This window comes from Desmodus rotundus, chromosome 6 (assembly GCF_022682495.2).
Source record: "Desmodus rotundus isolate HL8 chromosome 6, HLdesRot8A.1, whole genome shotgun sequence".
NCBI classification, from domain to species: Eukaryota; Metazoa; Chordata; class Mammalia; order Chiroptera; family Phyllostomidae; genus Desmodus; species Desmodus rotundus.
In genome coordinates this window covers 152,807,820-152,827,705 of record NC_071392.1, presented here as the reverse complement: position 1 = coordinate 152,827,705, position 19,886 = coordinate 152,807,820, and the positions used below count along the sequence as shown (strand labels likewise).

Sequence of the window (19,886 nt, the reverse complement as noted above, 5' to 3'; positions counted from 1 at the left end):
TCTCTTTCTCCTGTTCCAGGAGGAAAAATCCTGGGAAGACTCTGATGGGCTCGTTTCAGTCATGTGCCCACCCCAGAAAGTCACTGTTTTGATGGAAGCAAGATCGTATAAGAACAAGAAAGTTCTGAAGCACGGTTACATGGTTGGAGTGAAAGACCAAGTAATATTAGGAATCAAGCATGCAAAAATGGATTAGCCATCTCTGTATGCTTGAAATCTGTACAATAAAATGTTGGAGTAAATGGATTATATAGAGCCACTGCCCTTGAGAATCAAACAGTCTGGACCAGTGGGGTGTCCTGGAGAAATGGACAGCTGAACTGGCTCTGGGCTAGCCAGACAAGAAAGAGCAGAGAAGAATGATCCAGGAGAGATGTTGAGTGGGTGTGAGGGTCTGGCGGGAGATGAGGTGGTGGGGGCAGAAATCTACTTCCAAGCTCAGGAGTGCATTGTCAGGTTTGCATTTTAGAAAAATCCCTTGACCATCAGGGGGAAGGATGGATTGGTGGAACAAAGTTAGGGAATTGGGGGGGGGGTGCCACATGAGCAATGGCCATGCATACAGGACCTGAACATGGCAGGAGGCCCCCGAAGGAAGAGGGGTAGATTCCAGAGACAATCATGGGGGAGAATTAACAGGACTTGGGAACTGAATGGCCGTGGTGTGAGACCGGGGAAAGATGTTTTGGTGCTACTTCGCCTTCACATCCTCCCCCTGCTTTTGCAGCTGACAGCTCCCCAGTTTTCCTTTGAGAGCACTGCTGCTACCTGGTTGGCCGAGTGCAGTTTCCATGGAGCTGTCACCCATAGGTTCTTGTCTTCTCTGGCCAAGACAGAGATTATGCGGCCTAATCCAGGCCACTCAGTCTTTCCCTAGTGGGGATTTGGACCTTTTGGGCTTGGCACCTAGATTCTGCCTTGGTTCTTATCTTTTTTTTAAGCCTCCTTCCTCATTTTTTCCCCTCAAATTTTGTATGTTACCCAGAGGCCTTCTTAAAGAGTCATTTTAAAACTTCAATTAGTTATTTTCTGTGGCCGAACAAGAAAACCTCAACTGATTAACATGGCCACATAGATGGTGGTGCCTTTTACTGAGAGACAGAAAACAGGTGGAGGAGAAAATATGAAGGGGGTTTTCTTGAGGGAATGTGGGCAATTTGCTTTGAGCAGCCTGTGGAAAGGAGAGAAAAATCTAAAAGTTGATCCTAGAGGCTTATGGGAACTCTGGAAAATCACACCAGAGTGTAAAAGCCATCTCTGGGCCTTAGATATAAAAAAAATCCCATCCAGCAGCCTGCCTTCCCAAGGATTTACCCAGACTCCTCCAGGGCGGGTGCCTCTTGTAGGGATGTTGGCACTTTCTGCAGATGCCCCAGAACCAGTGGGGGACAGTGGATGGAGCCCTGTGTCCTGGCTACAGCTCTCTCACTAGTTAGCTGGGTTTCCTCCCCTCTCTGAGACTCAGTTTCCATCTGAGTAAATACAGGGTTGAATTGTACTGAGAAAATTCCAGAAGAATTTTAAGTTGACATGTAAAGGGGCCAGCTGTCCTGGAAAACAGGGCTAAACAAATCACAAGACAGTTTCCTTTACGCAGGACTCCTCAGGGTCTTCAGTCCACTCACCTGTGCCGCAAATCTCCAAGACAGGGGGAAGGGAGCGGCATTTCTTATTCTGCTTTTGCCCCAGGAAACTACCCCCACCCAAGGATGAACCCACGAAGAAACATGTGGAACTAGTGGTTGTCAGAATGCACTTGAAGAAATGCTGGGTTAGGTGATTTCTAAATTGTCCCCACCCAAATAGTCCCTGACCCTGTGGAGCCAGTGTCCTGTTTCTTACACTTGCCTCTTCCTGGGGATGACTGGCCCCTGCGTCTGCCCTGAAGTGGTTCTCCCAGGGAAAAGTGTGTCTGAATGCCTACGAAGTCACTTAAAGATCTAGTCAGGCTCATGAAACCCTCCAGCAGGCTAAATGGAGACACAGCCTACCGCTCCCCACTGTGCTCAGAGCACAGACCAAGGCCCAGCCTGAAGGGTTTGCAAAGCATGCTCTCGTGTGCATTTGGGGGGGGGGGGGGAGGAGAGAAAACCCTACTCCTTTCTGCTCCAGACAGGCTGAGATGCTTTTGTGCCCTTGGGCCTTTGCCCAGTCCTCTCTTCTGCCTCAGACCTCGTTCTAAATTGGTTCAAGGCTTGGAGGGAAGCTTCAGAGGAAAGGAAGTTTAGTCTTTAAATGCTGAAGTCACCCCAAGGACCAGAGGACCAAAGACCTCTATGGCCACCAGAGGGCGATCACAACAGCATCTGTACAGAAAGTGGCTCCCAAGAATAACAGCAGTAAATTACCCCTAATGTGTTTATGAATGATGGAGGGCGAAGCGTGCGCGTGTGTATATGTACACACGCACGCACAATTGGGTGCCTGGAACTAAGACTTTGGAAATCCGCTAAGTACAATAAAATAAAATCTGCACCTCTGCTCTATATTCACAGAATGTGGTGGAGTGAGGTAGCTGAAAGTTTTCTTACGGAAAATGAGCTAGAAGGAATAAGAATGGCCCTTGCATAATTAAAAGGGAAAAGAGTTCTCAGCGGCACAGTTGTCATTGTGATATCTGTGATACTTTGTGTGTGTTCTGAGAATGCATGTGCATGTGCGTATGGGCTCATGAGTGTGTTGATGGGTGTGAGTGTGAGCCTACGTGTTTGTGAGCATGCATGTGCACGTATATATGTGTATGTGTGAAAGTGTGTCTGCGGGACTCATTCAGACTTTTCCAGTGTGAGCAGAACTCAAGGGAGTCTGGGCAAGACTTCCTCCCGTTCCTGCTCTCTGCCTCCAAACAAACAAACAGAATCATTCCTGAAAGTATTTATGGAGCCTCTAGCACACCAGCTCCTCCTCACCAGCATCTGGAAAAGCTCAGACCTGGCGCATTTAGAGCAGGCACTGAAGTGGGAAGGCGCTGGAGGCAGAAGTGCTGTCTCCCATGCAAATGACTGTTTTGCAAAAACACTTTCTCTTCTTTGATGCTCCAAACAACCCAGTGAGGTGGGCCAAGACAGGTCTGTGGCCCCTTGCCTTGAGGAATTGAAGGCTCAGAGGTGACATGATTGTCCCAGGGTCACGCTGCAGAAGTACAAGGACTATGGACACAGCATTGAGAACCCAGGGGGCTAAGTCCCGATTATTGCTACTTTCAGCAGCACAGCAGGCAAAGCGGGGTAGGCAGGGCAGACATAGGATAGGATTTGCCCTCAGCGACCTGAAAAACACGGACAGCCAATTCTGTGACACGTGTGACTGTGGAGTGCATTAGTGTCAATACAGGAGGTCCCTTAGCAATAAGTTGTGGATCTTTGCCAAGCTTAGGTAGGGTCTTTGAGGATCTATGCAGATGAGGTAGGGGTGCAACTTCGATGGACTGTGATGTAAAAACGTGGGTGAATCAGAGTGCCGCGGTTTGGGGTTCCAATGGCTGTGTGACCTCTGGCAAGTCACATCACTGAGGGTTTGTTTGTTTGCTTTAATTTATAAAATTAGGATACTTAAATGGCCCCTTGCGGGACGGTGTTGGGACGGAAGGGAAGAATACAAACAGAGTGCCTAGCTCAGTGCCAGAATAATGAAAAAGTGCCACTGGTCTGAGTCGTCGTCCTTGGTGAATGAGTCTCAATTCTGGGGCTCTGCCGGCGGAGCCCCTTTCCTTTTCTGGTTCCTAACCTTCTCTCTCCTCTGCTGCCTCCTCCCTCCAGGCTTCAGTCGCTCCAGCAAAGTTCCCAACTTAGTCGACATGACGCGCGGCGCAGCCAATGGGAGGCGGAGCTTGCGTGTTTTGGGGGGGGGCGGAGGGGTGGGCCCCGCGTCTCTGGTGTCTGCCCTGTTCAGTGAATGGAGAGAGCCAGCGGCGGCCAGCTTACCCGGCCACCCCGTGCCCGAGCCGCCGTCACCGCCACCTCGCTCCCCAGCCCAGCCCCAAGGCGGACCTCCCTAGGAGCCGTGCTCCACTGCACTCGTCCCAGGTCCCCGACCCGGACCGCACCCCGGACCGCGGACCATCGGGGCCAGGGGGCGCTCAGCACCTGGGCACTCCGAGAGATGCGCAGCGGGGCAGCGCTAGCCCCGCGGATGGAGCTGCTGCCGTCGCCGCCGCTCCGCGCGCCCCGCTCCGCCCGCGCCCCGTGCGCCTGAGCGCCGAGCTCGCTCCTCCTCCGCGCCAACTCCGCCGCCTGCTCCCCAGGCCGTCCGTACTCCCCAGCGCTTCCCCGGGCTCTACGCGTCTTGCCCCGCCGAGGTAGCCTCCTTCAGGCGCGGGCCCCTGCAAACCATGGCCCCGGGGCGGACAGGAGCCGGCGCCACCGTGCGCGCCCGCCTGGCGCTGGCCTTGGCGCTGGCGACAGTCCTGAACGGGCCCCCCGCCGCCGCCTGCCCTACCAAGTGTACCTGCTCCGCCGCCAGCGTGGACTGCCACGGGCTGGGCCTCCGGGCCGTTCCCCGGGGCATCCCCCGAAACACCGAGCGCCTGTGAGTACCCCTGCCCCGCCCCACCCGGGCCACCCACCTGGGTCCCACAGAGGGGCTCCTAGAAGCCAGACGCTGCCTTTTCCCTTGGCTACACTGTTATGCAGTCTCTGCGCTCACCCTCTCCTGGATGGGATCCTTCACTCTCTGACTTAGGGGTCTGTGGCTTTGGGCAGGTCTGCGGAGAGCGGTCTCGAAGCCCGGTGCGGTCGGCAAAGAGCCGTGACTCTCCTAGGGTGAGGGCTCCAGACGCAGGGCCCTCTGACAGCTTCCAAGCAGAACGCTGGCAGGAGACAGAGAAGAGAATATTGCCTCGTAGGAGATCTTAGGGTGAAGGCAAGAGGTCCGCACTCCTTATTGAGGGGCGGAGGAGAAAGCTGAAGGGTGCGCAGAGACGGGAGAGAGGGCCGGAGACCGTGACCCGCTTGGAGATCAGAGTGGGCCAGCCGCTCTCTGGCTGCCCTTGCGACGAAAGTTGAGAGTGTGTGCGAAGGTCTAACTTCTGAGGAACCAAACGAATTCCGAGTGGGTGCTCGCAAAACCCGCCCTGCCTGGAGTGCAGCCTTGGAGATGCCAAGTTGCAACCCGGGTGAATTTTTTAGGGCTTGGTTATGAATGCCTCCCCAAAAGGGCTGGAGAAGGGAAATGCTGACAGCCCTTTAAATGAGGCCGAGCGCTATAATCTCATAAACCGCACTCAGCCTCGGATCCTGGGCTTGGCAGCAGGAAGAGAGGCGCTCAGAGAGTGGGGTGGATTGACCCTCGTTTTAACCCCAATTGTGCAACCAAATATTTACATTTCATATGTCAACGTTTTGGAAACATTTATCATTTTGAACCTCGGACCAAATTCAAAACTTGGACTCAGGGTGGGCTCTTCCTAGCCTGCAGTTGGGGAATGGGGAAGGAGGGAGAAAGGGCGGAGGCGGTTGGACCCGGCCTGGGAACACAGCCCAGAAGTGGGTGAGGGTTTGCTCTGGTGTGGTAGACTTCTCCGAGTCTTGCTCTCCCTCCCTCCGCTTTCCCACATGTCTTAGGAGTAGGTGCACGGGGCTTCCGTTCTGCCTTCCTGACTCTGCCACTGGAAGACAGGAGTGATGAGTCTGAGATGAATTGTCCTAGAGTGTGTCGTTCCTGTTCCTCACCCCCTGTCCTCTCGTTCCGTCTCCTCTTCTTCATATGTCCCTGGGTGGAGACACCCTGGAACTGCCTGCCTTGTTCCTGGAGCTTTCCTTTGGCTGAAAACATCCCCTCTCCCAAATGCAGTGCTCATTCTGGGGGGTTGGACCATGCAGTCCCAGAGGGTTGGCACTTAGCTGTCATTAGCACACGTAGAAGACAAGAAAGCAAGATGCAGAAATGTGAAATGATTTGCCCAAGGCCACACCCCAAGGTGATGGCAATAAAAGGACCAGAATCCAGGTTTCTACAACTGATGGCAGAACGAAGTATGTTTTACCACACCAGGGAAGAAGTGGTCTTGGTGGTATTCTTGGATCACTAAAACTTAGAAACTCCCCTCCCTTCTCACACCAGGGCCAGCCAGAGCTAGTGAAATAATAGCTGTAGCTAATGTTTAATGAATGCTTTTCCTGCCTCAATTTGTTTACACGTGGTATCTCATTGAATCTCTACAACAGTCTCATTAGTTACGTAGGTAATGCTTATTATTCCTCTTTACAGTTAAGCCATCTTGTCATTTGCTCAAGGTCACATAGCTACTTAAATGTTCGAATTCGAGCGTGTCTGGTTCCTAAGTCCACACCCCCTACTACTCTGCTGGATATCCTTGGAACAAGAGTTGGTTTGGGCCAAGATCTGTAAACAGAAGGTCCTGGGAGGGTTCTGGCTGGGCTTGGGGCTTAAAAGAGGCAGCCGTTGCTGCTGCTTCAGGTATACCTCATGACACCAGCTTACTTGGACATTAGCTCTCCTTTTGGAGACTACTTCTCCCCCATCTTCAGTGTCAGGTTGCGTGTTTGGGAAACCAAGGAGAGTGGGCCCTCTCCTGCTGGCATGGAAGGAGTCTTCACAAGCTGCGGGCACAGCACTGCAGTGAGCATGCCACCCCGGGGGAATCGGAGGCTCTGCTGGTGGCTCCCCTCTGCTCCATAACTGGAGAAACGGGGCGAGGCTGGAGTCCAGGCAGTCCCTGCGCCCCGGCTGCAGTCCTGCTCACTGACAGGCATTGGCAGGGTTGGAGGTGCTTGGGAATACCTGACTCTCAGCTAGCTGCCTTGGTTCTGGTCTCTGGTGCCACTTTGGCTGGGGTGCAGAGGGGCGATGCAGCTGCCAGGATGGCCCTCATTCTCGTTTCTCTGCTCTGGCGGAGAGGGGGCAGCCTTCAGGAGCAAGCTGGGTCCAGACGAAGGCAAGGGTTAGGTGCAGCCCACCAACAATGCTTCACCACCCTTCACTCTCTCCCAGTCAGCTCAGACGCAACATTTTAAGTCTGCAAACTTTGGGGGAACATTTGGCACATCTCTGCAAAGGATCTCTTTAAGGGAGGAATTTCTCATTCTTCCTCCCCTCATTCATTCAACAAACATTACTTGGGCCTCTACTGCCTTCCAGTAACTGTGTATAAAATCATTGCATACACAGAAAAAAGCCAGCAATTCAGTTTAAAGAATGTAAGCAAAGGACAGGAGAAGGAAACTTCTTTTAGTGAGAGCCCTTTACACTTCTCAGAGTTCAGTGTTTCGTGGGGCGTTCGTTTTGTCAGCACCGCTGGCAGATGCTCGGGACCTTCCGCAAATCTACTTTTCTGATGTTTACGTTGCGTTTTATAACAAAGAAGAAGTATTTTCTCCCTTCTTCATTCCTGCTGCTCTGCCTCCCCAAGGAGCCCTTCTGAAGGGGGTGGTGTGTGTGCGTTTCTCTGGGTGTTTTTGAATCCTGGGGCCTTGGTATGTCGTTAAGGAAAACCTGCGCGGAGCTAGTGCGGTCACCATTTGCACTGTGCTTCAGGCCTGGAATGGGGCCTGTTGAATTGTTCGTAATTAAGCTGCTATCCGAGTTGGGGGTCTGAGTTCCAGCTTCTTCTCCAGAATGTCAGCACATCTCACAGAAAGAGAAACTCCTGCCGTTTGTAAACTACTGACAATTTTCCCCCTCCATGAGGAGGTGACATCCACAAGAAAGCCAAATAAACGCAGAGGAGAATTTAGGGTAATTTATTATCCGTGCAGCAAAGATAGAGGACAGGAGGAGAGGAAGTGAATGGCCGTGCCTGAAACAAAACATTTACCACAGAGCACAGAGTAAACAGATGTTGCATTTACCCTTCTGAGTACAAAAGGAGCCCACAGATGTAATTCTTCTCCAACCACAATCTCAGCCTGGAAAAGAGGAGACAGATGAAAATGAACTCTCACGTGGGGCCCCTTTTCCCCATCCTGCCCAAAGGCAGGCAGAGGCCCACTTCGCACCCACAGCGAGGTGGTGGCCTGAACAGCGGCGTGGGGCAAGAGTGGACATCTTTGGTTTTTCACTTGGCTCCGGAACATGCTGGAGACTGCTGTATTTAAATAAACATTTCCTGTTTGCGAAGGAAAGCGGGCGAAAGGCTGAAACGTGAGAATGTGGTAACTTAATTTTCTCCATCACTCCAGATGACGGTGAGCTTCGCCAGTGGTTGGGTCCAATAAAAACCCACACCGTGTCATAGGCTTTCCCTCACTTGACCACAGAGGTCCCAAGGTCAAGTGGGAGACTTTCCAAGATGCTCAACAGCCAAGCCCTGCGTCCTGGTACTCCCAGCCCTCGGGGCCAGCTCAGAGGGCCAGGGGCAAGCGGATGAATCACAGGGCCTCTTTGAGCCAACTGTGGCCACGCGGCCTTTCAGGGAAGCATAGTGCTTTGCAACTCTGAACAGATTTTTTACCTCTCTGGGCCTCTTTTTTCCTGAAAGTAGAATTCTAGTATAGTCTTAATGGTTTCCCATTTACGGTCCTTCCCCGGTGTCTAGAACAGTGCCTAGCCTATAATAGGCCACAACCACATGTTGATTCCACAAACACATGTTGATTAAGTGAACGGTAACTTTCGTTCTCACAAGTGAAAGGTGGGCAATCATAGATTTGTATTTTTATGCATGGCTAAAGACAACTTACTAGTTACTGTAACTCATGAGTTATTAAGGGTTTCCAAACTTTGGCTCTTGTGGACTAAAATTATTTCCTTACTAGGGTTACCAAAGACTCCTAATGAATGATTCACCCTGGGGTCCGGTTGCTAGGCATTGCTTAGCAACCTTACAAAACCCCTACTGTGCACAGGCCCATGAAAAGAGCTGGAAATCCTGAACACTTAAATCCTAGCACTGTCTAATCAGGGGCTTGTCAGCATCATCCTGCACTCTCTGTGCTTGTTGATTACTGCCCTTCTCGTATTAATTGGTGTATTTGTAGGATTGGTATTGTGTTGCTCTTGCGATCTTCTGAGTTTTTGCCATTTTGATTGTTATATTGTTTCTCTCCAGTTATGTTTGTTGTCACTGAGTTCTCTGTCCGCTGGAAAGTGTGGACACTGGGTCTGAAAGTCGTGGGATCTTTTTCGTCAACTACATGGACTGTGACAAGGAGGTTTCAGAGCCCCACACCTAGTGGATCAGGGGTGGGCTCTTGGAGACAGCTCTGGTTTGAATGCTGGCTCTATGATGTCTTTCCTGTTCTGTCCTGGGCAGTTACTCCACTCTGGGCTGCAGCCTGTTTAATGCCTTTGTACCGCATTTCCACACCTGTAATACAGGGGTGATGATTGCATTGCCCCATGGCAAAGTCGTGCGCGTGGCCCAAGGTGATCCAGGTGACGCACTCAGCACAGCGCCCAGCACAGCGTTCGCCAGCTCCGGTCCCTCTCTCTCACTTGTAGCGTGTACATGGTAAACGTTCCTCTTGGGGAGGATGAAATGAAATAATGCACAGGAAGTGCTTAATACAGTACCTGGCCCATAGTTACTCCACCAACCCTTAATGATAGTGACATGGCTGTTAATTTCCATTTCTGCACCTCAGGCCGCATCCAGCTGGGAGGCCTGAGTGATGCCCATCTAAATGTGCCGGTGGAGGTGAGTGCCTTGTGCCTGGTGTCCTCCCCCTCCTCTCCAGCTAAGCCCAGGTTGGCCTCTGTTCCATCAAGAGGGTATTAAGGTTGAAGTGGTTTACATCTTTGCCATGGGCATGATGCTTTGTGGTACATTTAAATAAGGAATGCAGTTTATTTATTTATTTTGGGGAGTTGGGTTTTCATGGGGAATTTTTGGCCCTGACTTTTTTTTTTCAACGCTCATTTCTCCTGTCTTTCCCTAAATACCCCCTTGTACTGACTTCCTGTGTTTGCCTCCATTACTGCTTTTACTTGAAACAGCTGCATTGACTAGCATGCTCCACTCTCATTATGTAAGGTGGTCTTAACCCTTTTTAGAACTGAAAAGAAAGAAAACACACCAAAAAAAAAAAAAAAGGTATGGAAGCTTTTTGAGAGAGCTTTTCTGAACTACCACTAGTCCTGGATAGGATAGACCCAGGGGTGTCGACTTTTCAAGGCTCTCAATTATTTGTTATTCTCCTGCCTGAAATTTAAATCAGCCTTGCCCAGGTGGAAAGGGTTTATACGTAATAGGAAGCTTTGATTCTCTATTCTGAAGACCTGGGTTGTGTTTTGCAACTACTGTTATTGCTGATCTGCCACAAGATACACTTTCCTCCCCGCTCACTGTGGTCTTCGTCATTCTGTTGCCATCATCGTGTCTGATGCAACTCTTCCCTGGGTCATTTGTGAAGAGGTATGTCATTAAACATCCTCGATACTGAGCAGACAGGGAGGTGGGGAAAGGAATGATATTTGTGAGTAAATCTGTGGACTTCAGAGCCAGACAGGACTCCTGTCCTGGTTTACCACTTGCTAGCTGGGTGGCTCCAGGTTCCTCATTTGTAAAATCGGAAAAATAACAATACCCCCTTCATAGGGTGCTGTGAGTATTGAATTAGTTCATGTTGACTGCTTGCATCAGAGTACGTAAGCATTCCTATCCTTAAGATTATTGTATTTCTTACTGGCAGCAGCCTTCCTTCCTGAGAATGCTCAAGATAAAGGCTGATTTGGGAAAACATAGACTGACAGGGTTGAAAGGTGTGCTCTTGTCTGAGTCCTGGCCATGTGCATGCTGATCTTCCACCAGCATAACTGTGGAGAAAGTGGCCATTCTCCTTTGATTCCATCCAGTGGTGAGGAGCCCAGTTCTTCCTAAAGCAGTCGATTCCATTTTTAAAAACAGTTCTAAGAATTTTTTGTTTGTTTGGGGGTTGAACTTACTTCCCATTGATTGTTTGTTACACAGAGCAAGTATAATCCTTCTTCCAAATGATAGGATTTCAAAAATCATATTTCTCCTGAGTTGCTCACTACCCGCTTGTGCAAGTCTCCTCTTTCCTCCCGTGCGTTTCTAGAATTCCCTCGACTCTTCTGTTCGTGTCAGACCTAAGGCAGGCTCTCTCCCCGTTTCCAGTTATCTTCCTCTGAACAGGTTCCGGTCTTCTTTGCCCATATTAGAATGGGAACGTCTGCTCTCTTGCTATCTTGATGTCCATCAGTGTGTGTAGAAGGGACATTTTCACTTTGAGCAATTGTCCCCGGGCTTGGCTCATTTAACCAGGGTGTCCAATGCATCCCCTGTGTCCATCCCCCCAGCTGCCCCCTTGTTGTCAGTCCTTTTCCCCATCCCAGACTTGTGCGGTTGGCTTTTTGGAGTCTAAGTGCAACACTCTACATTTATCCTGATTAATTTTTGGCAAATAGTTTCATTTCATCAGCTTTTCAGGAACACTTCCTATCATGAGTTTCTCGTCTCGCATATTAACCACTCCTCTCCCCAGAACCTCTGCAACTTCAGTGAACTTACCCTGTGGGTCTTCATCCAGCTTGTCAGTGAATCAACAGAGTCCTCTCTGCCTTTTTCAAAGTCTCTCTGTGGTCTGAGGTGTGGATTCCATAAATATTGGGTTGGCCAAAAAGTCCATGATGTCTTTTTCATACGATGGTTCTAGTGGCATTTAATTGTATTTAACTTCGTTCAAAACAGTTCTGTTAGATTGTATTGTGACAGCTGTCATACCAGTATGCATTAAAAAACTTATCAAAATTGGTGAACTTTTGTGCAGCCATTTTAATATTGAAGATGGAAGGACATACGCAGCATTTTTGTCATATTACCATAGTTTTCAGACTATAAGACGCACCCCCCCCCAATTTGGGAGGAAAATGGGAGTGCGTCTTATAGTCCAAATGTAGCTTACCTGGCTCGCTGGGGGTGGGGTGGGGAGCAGCAGTGGAGAGGGGTCACAGGAGGCAGGAGCAGGGTTGCTGCTGCTGCTGCAGGAAGTCTTATGGTCCGGTGCGTCTTACAGTCTGATAAATAACGGTATGCTTTATTATTTCAAGAAAGGTAAAAATGCTGAAATGCAAAAAAAGATTTGTGCAGTGTATGAAGAGGATGCTGTAATTGATCGAATGTGTCAAATATGGTTTGCAAAGTTTCTTATACTATTGATGTTTTGGCCAAATAACTCTTTGCTGTGGGGCTGTCCCACGCATTGGAAGATGTTTAGCAGCACCCCTGGCCTCTACCCACTAGAAGCCAATAGCGGGAGATAGCCGACGTAATCAAAATATCCAAATTGATAAAGTTATTGGTGAAAATGAAAAATGTGTCTTTTATTTTATGGAAAAAAAACCATACGGACTTTTTGGCCAGCCCAGTACATTGTCCTGTTCTTTCTGGCTGGGATGGATCAAAGTCTTGAGGCCTTATTGGCCTGCAGCATCTTCTTTCCCTGGGGTTCTGTTGTTCATGTTTTCTCTGGAATGAATTCCTATTAATGCTTAATTCCTCTGTTTGTTGAATTTCCTCTAAACTCTTGGTCTCTCATAGCCCTTTTCATCATGGCTTTAGCTTCATCTTTGTCCTATTAGGCGGTGCCAGAAGCCCTACCAGTATGGGATGTGTGTGTAGGGGGGGGAGTTTGTCGGTGTGTGTGTGTGTGTATGTGTGTTATTCTCTGTTGGAGAATATTTTAGCTTGAGAAACTGGGCCCTTCTGTCGGTAGCAGAGCTCATCAGAGAAGCTTCAGTTTCCCACAGTGATTGCCGTGTTGGCACAGGGCTTATGGCTTGAGTAGTGCTGGACTTAATGAGATGGAGGTTGAGGCACAGAGGACTGACCCTGGACCTCTGTAAACCACCACTGCCACCACCACCACCGCTACCACTCACCAGCCCCTCTCTGTGCTTGCCACTGCTCTCGCACTTCACACGCGTGGCCTCACTTAATCCAATAGCCGCGCAAGGCAGGAACACATATGGTCCTCACTGTACAGGTGAGGAACCACATCAGAGAGGTGAAGGCACGTCCCCAGTGGGAGCAGGTGAGTCAGGGTTCCACACAGCAGGCTGTTCTCAGGTCTGCACTCTGACCACTGATCATGTCATTCCTCTCAAATCTTTCAAGTCAGATCTTCCTCTATCTTCCAAACTCAGTTCCCAAAGAACAGCCAGAAGATAAAAACAATGAGCCCCAGTGGAATCAGTAAGCACCTGTTCAATGCAAGGCATCTGGACAGGAAGGCCAGTGTGGTGTTCTGGACACCTGAGAGAACAACCATCATGTCCAGTTGGGGAAGTAGGTAGCATTGGAATTGGAGTTTGAATGGGGTTTCTGTAGGTAGTGATGGAACATAGCACAGGTTCACAGATGTTCACGGTTTCAGGGGACCGACCAGGGCAAGAGACCAATTTAAAATGACATGAGTTGCACTTGAGGAAGTTGTAGCTAACAAGGCCATTTGGAACAGAATCCAGTAGGTCAAGTCTTAGGGGAAATATCAGCATGGTTCTGTAGCTAATTATTATTTTTAAACATTTTGCAATTTGAAGGGATGACCTCCCCAAGAACAGTTCTGATGAGCCTTCTTGACCAGTAGTTTTCCCCACAAGTGTCTGCTTAGCTTTGGGTGGGAATTGCCTTTCTTCCCAGTTAGATGTACCACTCACATTCTCCCAGCCATGGCCTCCAGGCTATCCCCAGGCTGAGATCCGATCCTACTGAAACAGAAGCTCCATAAGGTGCATCCTGGACAGAGTGCATGTGACTCCACTATCTATGGCCTTATCACCGCTTGTGTGGGCTCAGACTCCTTCTCTTGCCTGAAATGCAGGTGGGGTTCCTGACCCCTGACTCATTCTGCACTTTGGCAGCACTGTGGGTTGTGGTTCCTGAAAGTCTGCCAGCACATTCAGCCACCCACCTGGACTCCCTCTTGACTTTTTCATCCCCCCTGGTTCCAGTCTGCTACTCAGCATACCCATTCCTTGCTCCCCCCTCCTCTGAGATTAGTGTATGCCCTGACTCAGGCCAGTCTGCATGGTGTGGACACCATGAACTTCTGATCTGAGGTTTGTGGGCTTGACCATGGATTTTTGCATCTTGTGCATCTCTCCTTGAGCCCGAGATGCCCTGGCTCCTGACTTGATGCTTCCAGCTTGGCTTCTTGTTCTCTCTTGCCTTTCATGTAGCTCTCCATAGCCTTGGTCACTGAATTTGGACTTCTGCCATCTAGGCCTCAGGTCCTGAGATTGGATGGCAGGAAGATTTTTGTGGCATAGACCTTCATTGGCAACTGGAGACTCCTGGCCTATTGGCTGAGTCCTGGACACAACTCCCACTTCATCTTCAGAGACATCTGAAGCCTTTTAAGGTGCCCAGGGTGGTGTTAGAGGTACTGCAGGGCCGGGCTCTGTGGGTGATGAGTTGCAACCTTGTCCTGAGCTCCCCGCAGCCCAAACAAAGAAAAGAACAGGTTGTTCTGTGATTGAAAAGCTCAGTGATGATCATTTCGTTGGAGAGCTGTCCTGCCCAGAAATATGTTGCAGAAGTTTCTGGATTATCTAACACTTCCTTGACATTCTTTTTTCTCCTCCTCATCTCTGCTCAACTCTAGAATGTAGGTAGAAAACTTTTTATATGTGGGGTTTCTAAGTAGTATTAATGGGAACCAATGGGAGCACTATTTGATGTAACCTTAAGTGAGTGAAAAGAGTAGGCAGAATCCTGGTTTTCATCATTGTTGTTTAAACTGTGGGACATTGCAGGAGTCTCTTTCTGAGTCTCAGTTGTCTCATCTGTAACCTTGGGAGTGGTAGGTTCTCATGGAACTGATGCAATGTTTGGATGAGATCAGATATCTACACATGCCTCCTAAATTTAATGCTAAGCAAATACCTTAATGAGTCCACCAGTAATATCTGATTTTAACCACTAAATCCTACATCCGAAAGATGATAAGGGTTCATCTTAGACTCTGGCATTTACAGAGGAGGAAGCTCCGCGATCTCAAAAGCCTTGCTCAGTCACCCATGTCTTTGAACTCTTACTTATCAAGATGAATATTTCACAAATGCAAATAAAGCCTCATGCCAGCCATGTGAGCAACCCAACCAGGTAGAGTTTAGAGGATGTGTTGTCTAAATGAGTTAATAATTATTTATTAATTAATAAGCATTGGTTTCCAACAATGTAGAACCAAAGAAGGGGCTCCAGGAAGGATGGAGTAATTTAAAGGAGCTCTTTGGTCTTACTACAGCATGTCCCAGGAACAATGAAGAACTAGCTAGTGAAGTATCCTCATAGCCAGAACAGCTCAAAATCATAGGCAATCAGTCTAGGCTGTCCCTCCCCACCAAACGACGGACGAGGTGAGGGCCACCAGGCCAGGCTCAGAGAGGAGGTTTGTGGGATGGGGGGGGGGAATTCTGGGATGGTGAAGGATGTGACGCCCAGCCCTCAGGAACCACAAATGAAAGCAAGCCCTGCTCGGCCCTTTCAGTGGGTACAAATATGTAGAACAAGTCACACCTCATTAAAAAAAATAGTACAAACAGAATTAAAAAAAAAAAAAAACAAACAACTCCTGGGGAAAATACTAATCTGAGAACAATTGTCTCTGAGAAAGCAGCTAGCTAGCAAACAACACAGCTCTGTATTTTATTAGAGTCCTAACTCTGTAGAGCAGTGACCTTATTTGAGAAGCATTTAATAAACACTGACACAGCGCAGCAGCTTTGAGGCCATGACAAGACACAGGGCCGCCTTGGGGAGGCCAGCTCGCCCTCTTGGGCTGTCCCAGCTGTAACCAGTCCACTGGACCTTGTTCCCCTGTGGTGTCAACTCCCTTATTCTTCTCTCTTAGCTTTAACCGAGCAGGTGGGAATGTTCCCAGGGGAAAGTGAGGGAGGGAGCTTTGGACTGAAAGTTGCTGTTTGGACAGATTTGCCTAGGAGCGGGGAAGGCAGGGGGGAGCTCATCTTCGAGGGGAAGGGTCTGAGAGTGGTCATGTGGCCCAGTTTCTCTTTGGAGATCTTGTGTTGTGCCTGGAGACCTGCGGTATATGTGTGTATGTCGGAGGGTGGGTCTCTGGTCCTTTGGAGTGGAAGACGTGTGGCTTGCAGTAGCCCTAAGAAACACGTGCTCTACATCTCCTACTAGAAGCTGGTACATTTCTTTCTTCCCATTCCTGCCAGCTTACAAGTCCTGAATTTTTGCCACGGAACTCGGTTCTGTCCCCTGCCCCCTCTCGTTTTCTTCCCTAGCCAAGAGATTTTCAGGCTTTTGAGGTCTCTCCGGAGATCATCTGGTCTACCCCTCCCTACTGATCTCAGTCCGCCTGGGCAGGTGAAGGTCTCAGAGGGTAATAGGAGGGGACCTCAGCTTTGTGGTGGGAGCTGCCCTCGTGAGAAGTCTGTCCTGCTTTCCTTTCCTTTCAGCCCCTTTCACAGCATTTGGTCCTCAGCAAAGATCTCTCAGAGCCATAGGAACTTCTGCCAATCTGGGAAGGCAGGCAAACAAGAAGAGGGACCAGATCTAATACAAAAAATAAGGCCTAATGTGGAGCCAGAGTGGGGGATTTCAGACTGCAGATCATATCCTGAGAACCGTAAGCACAAAGGGAGCTTGTTTAGGGTCTAGAATGGGAAGACCTCTGTCAGGAACACTGGAAGGGAAGGAATGATGGGACCCAGGACTGGAGCAGGAATCTAAAGGGGGAAGGCCACTCACTCCATGGGAGTTTTTAACAACCCTAGTGCCACCGCCCACCCTGCTCCCCGCCCCCGTGTAATTACTTCATACCACTGGTGGTAACCAGCGTCCTCTGTTTACTCTGTTTAGGCATACATGTTAATACTTTCTGAAATGTTCCCATAAGCTCCCTCCCGCCATGTGCCCTCCTTGTGTGTTCTAGAAATTTTGCAAAGACTTACACGTCCTCTGGGTCCTCTCCCGACTGGAGCTGCATGCTGATTCAAGCCACAGTCAGCCAGGAAGCTCTCTTCTGCCTTTAAAACAGGAAACATCTCCTTCTGAGAAGACTGCGCTCCAGTTTTCTTTGTGTGTTGCTAACGAACAAAGAGGCCCCATTGCAAAACAGCATGTCGTGAGCAGAGTGGGGCTGATAGCACCTCTTGCCAAATGTGACTCTGTGTAGCTGCTTGAGGGGGTAGGGGAACAGCTCTGTCAAGAGGAGGGCTGAGGGAGGCAGCTCTGGGGAATTTTAAGCAACGGCAGCGTGGTGTAGTGGAGAGAATGCCTGGGAATGTGGAAACCCGGCTGTACCTCTGACACACCGAGTGACCTTGGACAAGTCACTTGACCTCTCTGGACCTCAGTTTCCTCGTCTTTAAAGGGGATGAGGGGAGTGGACTGGAAGATCTCCAAGGATCCTTTCAGCCCTATGCATCTTCAATGCTGGGGGCTGGGATTTGGGGGTTAGACCTGAGCCAACATTCGACCAACCCAAGGGACTAGCTAGAGGCAATAGAGAGGCCAGGACAGCTGCTTCAGGGAGTGGCTGGTCCTTGATTAAGGCTCAAATAATTAGCTCAGCTCCACAGTAAGCCTTCTGAAATTAGGAAAGAAAAAGATGTTTAGTTTCCAAAATAGCAGTTGGTGTTTCTTAAAACGGATTGGCTTTGGGCTTTTGTAGACTTTATGCACAGACATAATCTTCCTTCCTCTGTAGCAGAGCAGTTTGGAGTCTCCATGCTGGACTTTGTGTGACCCGCACATGAACACAATCATGAGCAAGCAGTCTCGGCGTACTCTTTAACAATAACCTGCTGCTTTGGGTTGCTGGGAGGGTCCAGTGAGGTAATACGTGTCAAGCTCAGAGGACAGTGCCTGGCGTTAAATAATGACTCAAAAAGTCATTATTCTGATTACCTTTGCTGCTTAGCAAACCACCCCAAAACTTAGCGTTGTGAAGCAGTGATGATTTTATTTTGCTCCATGCTTCTTCGGGTCAGGATTTTGGCTATGGCTCAGTAGGGGCAGCTTCTCTCTGCTCCCCGACATCTGAGGCTTCAGCGGAGAGTAAGGGAATGACTGGGGGAGATCTGAATAGGTGGGTGCTAGCATCCTGTGCATGCTGGTCACTCACATGTCTGGCCTTGACGTGTGGCCTCGAAGGCTGAGCTCAGCTGTGACTATTGACTGGAGTGCCTGCACGTGACCTCTCTGTGGCTTGAGCTGGCATGCAGCATGCTGGCCTTAGCGTTGTTTGACTTCTTAAGTGGAGGCTCACAGCTCTGAGAACAGTTGTGCCATCACGTTCCAAACCTGTGCAGCCGTGCAAATATCATCCGTACTTTCTGTGATGTGTGACTCATCTTCTAACTAAATTCAAAGATTCTTGATGGCGAGAGCTGTGCATTTCTCTGTGGCTTCATACAAGGCTTGTGAAAATCGGACTAAGTCAACACACTGTTAAAAATTAAATTGAATTGGATAGGTGGGAAGACCCTGGGTTTCAAAGCTGAAGAGATTTGGATTCAGAAATATCTGTATTCAAAATGTGCCCTTTTGGTAAATCACTTGTCTTTGTAGACTCGGTTTTCTCAATTAAAAAAAAAAAAAAGGTAATAATAGCTATCTCAAGTGTTGTTCTAAGAATTGGGGATAATGTAGCCAAAATGCCCAACATACACGTGATGCTGACGAACATTGTGAGGCACCTTGGCACTGCGGCCAGCACACAGGTGCTCACCGTAGGTAGATCTCGTTTTGAATTTCATTGCTTATGATTCTGCAACTGCTAGATGCCCTTTCAGCAATTTGAGTCTTAGGATCTTCATCTGGAAAATGGGTGTAATGCTTGTAGGGTCTGGTGAGGATGAGAAGTCTGTCATGTAAAGCTTCTTGCCCAGTCCCTCACACACAGTGGGGTCTTATCACATAGTACCTATAAATTGCGTATCCTCAGTTAACAATTGTAGTTCTTTTGCTTGTATTGGATATTGATTCTTCCATGAATTATGCATGGAGCAACTATTCGTTTAATGCTAGTACGTCACAGTAGTCTAATTTCTCAAGTCCCTGCATACTAGGGTCTGTTGGTGCCCAGATCTAGGAAGGTACCCTCCTGGGATAAAGGGTCTCCTGTGAAAAGGAGCTTTAATTGCCCTTGTGGGCTTTTCACCCCAGAATGCCCCCTGGCTTCCTTGGTTACAACCATTTTGCTCAGATATCCACATGACTCCTTTCTTTCTTGGGTCTATCCTCTTTCTTACTGATCGATAGCTACAGGCCAGCTTGCCAACTCTTACCTCATGTGTACTTCTCTTGTTGCCTTTTTTAAAGCATTGTTTTCCTGGCTCAACTTTGGCAAACTATACTAGCCTCATCTGTGTGGTGTGAAGTCAGGACACTGGGTTTAGATTCTCCAGGCAGTTCGTGGGACCTGAGGCTCTTTGAGGAATCATCGACCAGGAGTGCCTCCTTCACGCCCCCTCAAGATCTCCCAAAGGCCTCTGAAACTGTCTTATGTCTTCTTGCTATTGAAAGTCCCTCTATCCCCTCCATCATAGTAGGCATGTGTTATGTTTTGGCTGCCCAAAATTCAGTCTCCCTTCCTAGCAGAATATCATCTCCTGCATTCATGGGATACACTCAGGTGGATTTGATCAGGGACCTGACCCTCTCCTCGTCCAAGGACGGCTCATGACCTAAGTCAGGTTGATCGGAAGCTTCCTTCCTGGACTTGAAATCTTGACCAGAAGGACAAGGAGATAGGATGTGAGGGCTTGCCATTTCATCTAAGCACTTGTGAAATGACCAGACACACCCACTTTCCTTTTCCCCAGGCCTGTTCTTAAGATTCCCACTGAATCCAGAAGTCCCTGTTAGCCTTCTAGCAAATCCCCTTTTGCTCAAGTTCATAAACTTGCAACTAAATAACTCTGAGAGAGCCACAGACAACAAACTCCTGGGGAGAAAGTTACATAACGAGAAAGATCGCGCCTGGCACCTGGCA

At 49.1% G+C, this 19,886-nt stretch overlaps 1 protein-coding gene across 1 annotated transcript in view; it reads left to right on the top strand.

Annotated features, from left to right (window-relative positions):
• The first annotated feature begins 3,891 nt into the window (after positions 1-3,891).
• SLIT3 (slit guidance ligand 3) overlaps positions 3,892-19,886 on the top strand; it is a 509,645-nt gene continuing 493,650 nt past the window's right edge. Inside the window, exon 1 of the mRNA XM_053927422.1 lies at positions 3,892-4,527. Coding sequence (XP_053783397.1) covers positions 4,331-4,527 — 197 coding nt within the window. The 5' untranslated portion in view covers positions 3,892-4,330. The remainder of the gene's footprint in view (positions 4,528-19,886) is intronic.